General features: G+C 44.3%; 1 protein-coding gene across 2 annotated transcripts; it reads left to right on the top strand.

The window, feature by feature from the left end:
• Window positions 1-5,009: 5,009 nt before the first annotated feature.
• Window positions 5,010-7,186, top strand: LOC114437733 (perforin-1-like). Of its 2 annotated transcripts, XM_028408608.1 has the most exons (3): window positions 5,010-5,039; window positions 5,133-5,656; window positions 5,847-7,186. In XM_028408608.1, the coding sequence occupies exons 2-3, from the start codon at window positions 5,133-5,135 to the stop codon at window positions 7,030-7,032; spliced, it is 1,710 nt and encodes a 569-aa protein (XP_028264409.1). In that variant the 5' UTR covers window positions 5,010-5,039; the 3' UTR covers window positions 7,033-7,186. The 2 variants fall into 2 exon arrangements, with proteins under 2 accessions (XP_028264409.1, XP_028264402.1); XM_028408601.1 differs by lacking the exon at window positions 5,010-5,039 and having other exon boundaries at window positions 5,108-5,656.
• Window positions 7,187-7,396: the final 210 nt, after the last annotated feature.

The following is a 7,396-nucleotide window of genomic DNA, read 5'->3' as shown; positions in this document are numbered from 1 at the left end:
GGAAGATGTAAATGAGCGTGGGTGCCAAGCAGTTTCATCACCTGACTGTGTGCATGCAGGAGTATATGTCTTTGTCTGAGTGCATGTGCCTGCACTGTACACAGAGTCCTCAGAGGATCCAGAGTGGTCGCTTGCTTTGCCTCTGCGTGACGGCGCACCTGCTCTGTATCTCGATTCCCACGCATGCTCACAAACCTCTGTTTTGACAGATCATAAAATGCATAAGGAGACTACAACAGTAGTCACAGCTGTTATCGCATAATTATAATCTCATAATTCACTAATTTTCCCTGGATTAAAAATGTTTATTTACAATAAATGACATGAATAAACGACCCCTCTCCTGTCATTGGTCGCTGTGTATGTCCTCCTGTAGTTCTTTTATATTAAAAGTACATTTGAGATATCATGCTGCCTGTAATTCTGATAAACATCAGCAGAGGGCGAACTTCTTCAAACCGTGAGTGAATGCAGTGAACCACATTCACAGACACAAGCGCTCACCATGGCAGTCTGCTTGATAGAAAAGGGGAAGAAAATAAGAAGCATGCACATGTACGTGGATGAAGTTAATAGAAATATACAGCTACGTGCGCATCCATCAACCTACTAGGTCGAAGTTGACCTTTGACCTTTAAGCATTTGCGTGGTGTTTTGTCATACTTTGTGTATGGATGTTTGAATTGTGTTTACTAATGTCACACTAACTAACTAACTAAATTCAGCTTATTCTTCATTTCTAGTGAACATAGGGGACAAAGACATGGACAGACAACCCACAGAGAGGGTGTCTCACACACACACTGTCTCAAGAGGAGGCCTTTGAGACAGTGTGTGTGTGTGTGTCAGGTATCTAATTTGTCCGTCCTCTCAAAGGGACGGTGAGCTCACCCATGAGCACCTGCTTAGAAGCCGCTGATGTGAGCGCCACGCCTGGCCTCAGCGAGGTTGTTACGACGTGGTCTGGGGACCTGAGCTGCCTTCCCAGGTCAACTTGAAGCTCCCAACTGTGGTTACACAACCTTACTTACTTACAACCTGTTACTATTTAAACAAACCTACTGCCTAAAATGAAAAGAAGCTCCATTAACCCTGTGTTGGATATAATTATGGTCTAACAAATTTCACAGCGCTCTCCCTGTTTTTCCTTATTTTAAGTGTTTGTAGGACGTAGGATCATTTAAATGAGATGACCTCTCATTTTTTTACTGTAAATGCTAAGCTAATTAGCGCTCTGTTAGCGCTATTCAGTGTGACACACCATCTAATGACACTACACAACTTTCAATTCAATTCAGTTTTATTTATATAGCGCATATTACAATCAGAAATTGTTTCAAAGCGCTTCACAGGGACCCCCCTAAGAGCACTGTGGCAAGGAAAAACTCCCTTTAAGAGGAAGAAACCTTGAGCAGGACCCGTCAGCTTAAGGGGGAACCAGTCCTGCTGCTAGTCAGAGAGAGAGAGAGAGAGAGAGAGAGAGAGAGAGAGAAGCAAACGTGATACAGTACAGAGCAAACATGACAGCAAGATGAAACAGTGATTATATTGTAATAGATATCTATATATATCGTCAGTCCATAAGTAGGAATAGTAATTTGATAGCAAAGACGAGCAGCAGGGGCTAGTGAAGTCGATGAGCACAGGAGAGATCAGGGGCCGGACTGCAGGTCTTGAGACCTGCAAAGAGAGAGAGAGGCAGGCACAGAACTACGAGGAAGACAGTAAACACAGATTAACTTTCCACACAGTTAATATGAATCATTGACAGGAAGATGACTAATGCACATGAACTGATGTACAAACAAACAGCATCATTTCACACTCGCCTCCTCACAATACCACATGTAGCTCGTCATCATGAGGTCATCAATGTGTCAGGATAGAGCCAATATTAATAACTCCTGGTTATTTTTAAATAGACTGAATGTAGCACAGACAGATGGACGCCACAGGTAACTGTGCACAAACTGGAAGAACTCTTCATTCTTAATATATAAGGATGATACCAGTAATGGCTGTAATGTTAAACGCTTCACTGCAGAACGAGGCACAGCGTAAAAGCAACATCATGTTTTGGTTCAAGAAAAAAAAATGATTAATGTTCCAAAATAAAAGGGTTTTTTTCTTTAGTGGTTTCAGCTCGTATGCATCTGCAAAGCTGCAGCGCTGCTGTGACACAGGAAGTTTAACTTCAGACAGCTATGTCATCATCAGGGATTATTAACTGTTTAATCCTGCTGTAAGGTTTGGTTCAAGGCTTTGTTGTCAGAAACAGAGGTTCAAAGTTAGGTTACAGAAACCACTTTGTCAATTTGATAACACATATTTAATAAACCATGGAAAGAAACAGGAGGGAGTGTCAGGGTTTGTGGTGTGGGAGGACACAGTTGCAGTCCAAGAGTCTTTTATTTAAAGCCAGGAGGGCAAAGTCCAAAAAATATGACAAAGGGTCACACATAGCATGGCAAAAAACTCAATAAGGTAAGCAAGGTCCTTAACATAGATCCTAGAAAAAAAGAAAGCATACAATAGAAGAAAAATACAAAGCATAGCGGGGCATAGACACCAGGAGATTCCCTTTGTCAAGGCTGGCAGGACACGAACACATTCCCAAAGCGACGAGACACACAAACTCCTTGAACGACGAGATGAACTAGCCGAGAGCGCAGGGAAGACAAAGACTAAATACACAAGGCCAGGGAAGACAACGAGACACAGGTGACACACATGAGGGCAGGGCAGGTGATCAACAAGGAGGGAAAACACAGGAAGTAAAACACAAGACAATACACAGGGAGGACAGGACTACCAAAGTAAAACAGGAAGCACAAGACAAGACTAGACAACTAAACACAAACCAGGGAAACAAAACACCAGGACTACAGGAAAATAACAATAACTAAACACAGATCAAACTAAAAACCCAAAACAAGGAAAACAAAACCATAAATACACCAGGGAGTGTTTGAACTGGCTGATAATTGATAATTAAAGGTGTAAAAGAGCGCAGCTAGGAAGCCATGTTTGACTCACAGTGGACCAGCAGTCACATGACAAACACTCTGAGAGTACCTGGCTGATCTGAACCCTCTGAAAGCTCCTCTTTTTGTCACTATTGGTAAACACCTGTGTGGACTACATGGAACCACATGCTTCCATAGAGGCTGTGTTTTGCTGTATTAAACTAGCTCACAGTGAAAACCGGCTCAGTGTTCAGAGGGTTAAAACTGTTCGGACTTTTAGGGCACAACAATCTGCAATTTGATGATGAGATTCAGAGGAGTCATAAACTGTGAGAGAGGAACTGAAACCCAAAATAAAGGAAGAGAAACGCATCTGAAAAAAAGGTGTGATGCTAGAAAACTGTGTGTGTGTGTGAATCTGTCTTAAGAGTGGACAGAGGTGTGGTTACACATTCTTTCCAGTCCTCATGATAAACCATGTTAATTTTGTGGGTGTAAACACACCTACCCCCGAGTGCCTCTGCTGGTTACAGCAGCATTTTAATGACCCATCCATGTGTGTGTGTGTTTTGTCCACACTCCTCCACATTGGCAGCGACACACAAACTGCTGTCGTAGTATTAAAGGATACCAACATATAATCAGTGTTTTATTGCATGCGTAGGGCTTAGAGTGCCCCCGTGGTCTCCACTGAGACCTTGTTTTTATTTTACCGGTCAGCTATTTCTCTATCATAAAATGTCACTGTCTTTCACAAATAAAGGTGTTCCTGAAAGCACCGAGATTTCAGATGGCACCATGGTGAAGGTTCTCGGTGCTTGGGTTAGGGCAGGGATGTCAAAGTCAAATACACAGAGGGCCAAAAAAACAAATTGGCTATAAGCCGAGGGCCGGACTGATTCAATGTAACATATTGAAATGATTGCACGTAGCCTATTGAACCAAGACCTAACACAGTGTATTATTTAATGATTAAATGAATAATGGGGAAAACATTTTTCAGCAGGCACACAGACAAGAACAAACTGCCTTCAAAGAAGAATCACATGTCCTGTACATTCTTCTTCTGTAGCCTTTGCTCCGTGTCCATATTCTTGTCTTTGTCTGTGTGTTTCTTAGACGTTTCATGGTGCCTTCTTAAATGGTACGCTTGCTGCACTGCAGTGAGTTCGCGGGTTACCGTTGCATTGTGGGAAATGTAGTATTGGTGCATGCAAAACACCAGCGGGCGGCTACAGCCTGCGGGCTGGTTCTAATACTAATCAAATATCATCCCGGGGGCCATAGATAATTCTAGTCAAGGCCCTTGACTTTGACATATGTGGGTTAGGGTTTTTACAGGGCTCGTGTCAGCCAGCAAATGTGTTCGGGTAACCCGGACCGTCTGCAGCCTGGCAGCAAAGCACTAAACTGTTCGATGTTTAAACAATTGCTAGAATTATCATAAACAAATGTCCAAATTCTATCAATATAAAAACACCACACACACTATAGGCTTCGTGCATTTGTTTTATTCGATCTTCATCCTTGCAACAGACAGAACAGCCCTCTGTGTAAAGTAAAACAATGCGTCACATGTATCCTTATTAAAATGCATTTAACTTTTACAAAACTGTTTTGAAACCAGAAGCTGCCATTTTCAAAGCAGCAACATACAGGGACCTAAAACCATCAAGAGACATGTCAACAGGCAGGCGCTGACCTCTGACCTAACGCTTGTAAATGACATAGGTCCAGCCTCTGTCCAGTGTACGGCAGGTCGAGACGGGACAGAGGCCCCTTCTCCTCTTTAAAACTTCTTTTACTGTCAGTTCCTCCTCAAAGCAAACCAACACTTTTGCACTGCAACACATTCACACAAAGAGCAGCCTCTATAAATATATTAAGTTCGCGTGAGGCTGCGGTGGGGCTCACTTCTGACTTCTGCTGAAATCCTTTTTGGGACATAGTTTTACACATTGGTACATGTGAGGCGTGTAGAATAAAAGATGTGAAGTCTCCACCTCCTCGATGTCTATACTTTAAGGTGGACATCTGTTAGTCAGTGAACAGAGGCGTCTGTTGACACTGAAGGTGGCACACACTGCTGAGTAACAAAGCTCTCAAAGTGTGTCGCATTAAAGGTTTGTTGAAACTGAGGCTGTTGTTCTTGTTTCTCCTATGCAGATGTGCAGGCTGTGGCAGCTCCTGCTCCTGTGCTGGGCCTGGAGTCCTTCATGCAGTCCCTCCAGCATGAAATTCATTGGCTCACCGGTCGAGTGTAAACAGGCTGACTTCATCCCGGGTTACAACCTGGGTGGAGAAGGCTTCGACATCGTCACGATGGAGAGGAAAGGAGCCTACATCATCGACACAGAAACCTGGGATCTTGGAAACGGCACATGCAGGATGTTCAACAACGGCTACCTGAACGGAAAGAAACAGAAGGTCCCGGCTTCTGTGGTGGACTGGAGAACCCTCCCCAAGTGCACCTTATCGGTCTCCAGCACCCTCTGTGATTCTGCTGAGACGCTCGCCAACAGTTCGCTGTCATCCGTGTCCAACAACTGGAAAGCCGACCTCGATGTTCCTCTCACCGCCTCTGCTGGCCTCGGAGGTTCCCACTCCAGAGAGGCTAATATCGCCATGGCAAAGTCCAAACAAGACCGCTACAACTTCATTCGCCATTCTGTCAACTGCAACTTCTACAGGTGAGAGTATTTGTTGAAGTTTATTTTAGTTTGGTTGTGACTGTTTTCACTCACAATTCACAATTGCTTAATGCGAAATAAGGCAAGACCCTTTTTTGGAGAATCTTACAAAAAATGTCAGACCTCTCAAAAAGGACTGTGGAACTGTCCCATCTGAATTAAACATTATTATGATCTCTGTGCTCCACAGATACAGAATGACAACAAAACCTCCACTGAGTCACGACTTTCAGTCAGCTGTCAACTCCCTTCCCCCATATTCATGTCAGACCAAGACGGCATATTGTAACGTGATCGATACATTCGGCACACATTACATCACTCAGGTAAATCTCGGAGGTGAAATCAAGGCCATAACTTCAGTCAGGACCTGCCAGGCGGCGATCAATGGCCTGTCCGAGACGGAAGTCAAAGACTGTCTGTCAGTCGAGGCCTCTGCTACTTTTGAAAGTTCAGCTACCATTAAAGCCATGATGGAACACTGCCGGAATAAGAAGAAGACATTAAATCACAACCAGGGCTTCAGCACCGAGTTCAGTGAGCGGAGCACCGAGGTCATTGGTGGGAACATTAATGGAGGTGATGTCCTCTTTCAGAGTCATCCAGATCCGTCCATTTTCAACCGCTGGGTCGACTCATTAAAAACCATACCTGACGTGGTCCAATACAGTTTAAAGCCGCTGCACGACATCCTGCCCTATGACCACCATGCCAGGGTCGGCCTGAAGCAAGAGGTGGAGAAGTACATCAAGAAAAACGCGCTGCAGAAAAAGTGCTCGGAAAGCTGTGTGATTGGAGAGAGAAGCGACAAACGAGATCCGTGTGCTTGTGTTTGTAACAGTAACCAGAACATCAGGTCAAACTGCTGTCCTGCTGGGAAAGGGCTGGCAACTTTAGTGGTGTACCGTCTTTACGCTCAGGGTCTGTATGGAGACAGGTTTACTGAGACCGATGGCTCAGTGGAGGTTAAATACGGTGACCAGGTGAAACGCACTGCTATCATACAGGACAATGACAACCCTAAGTGGTCAGAGAAGTTTGAGTTCGGACCCATCACCATAAACATGGCAAACAAACTGGAGTTCACCGTCTACGACGAGGACTCGTACTGGAACAGCGATCTGCTCGGTCAGTGTTTGGTCGACCTGCGCAGTGGGAAGAGGAGTGACAGCTGCATGTTTGATCACGGAACCTTCTTCTACACCTACGAGGTGCAGTGCGCTCCGAGTCTCAGTGGCGATCGCTGTCAGGAGTACATCCCCTCCCCCATGAGCTCCTCTCTGGCCAAAGTCTTCCACACCAGAAACGGGGTCCTCGCTGGGAACAGTAGAGACCAGCAGTGTGGTGTCAGTCAGCCAGGCCACCAAGTGCTGTGAGGTCCAGAGGGGTCACATCACGTCTCGTTATTCTCGGGTAGTTGATAGTGCTTGCTTTATTCTAGCTTTTTAGTTCTGAAATGAAATCAGACACATGTCACTGATTATTTTATGACTGTCTGAAAATCTTCTATTAAAGCATTTACAGCATCAACACTGTGACGGTCTGTTTGTACATGTTTATACAGTACAGTATAGTCCAAGTGCTTCTTACATTTAATAATTACAGTTATAATTAATTGCATGACTATGTCCATACCTACGTCCCAATTAATCACCATTTTTATCTGTTCTATATGCACCAAATCTGTGTGATTACTATGGCAACAATCCAATATCATGCCAAATATTCTTCCTAAAATAT

This window comes from Parambassis ranga, chromosome 1, assembly GCF_900634625.1.
Source record: "Parambassis ranga chromosome 1, fParRan2.1, whole genome shotgun sequence".
NCBI lineage: Eukaryota > Metazoa > Chordata > Actinopteri > Ambassidae > Parambassis > Parambassis ranga.
Note: the sequence above shows the minus strand (reverse complement) of the source record. Positions and strands in the feature narration are given on the sequence as shown.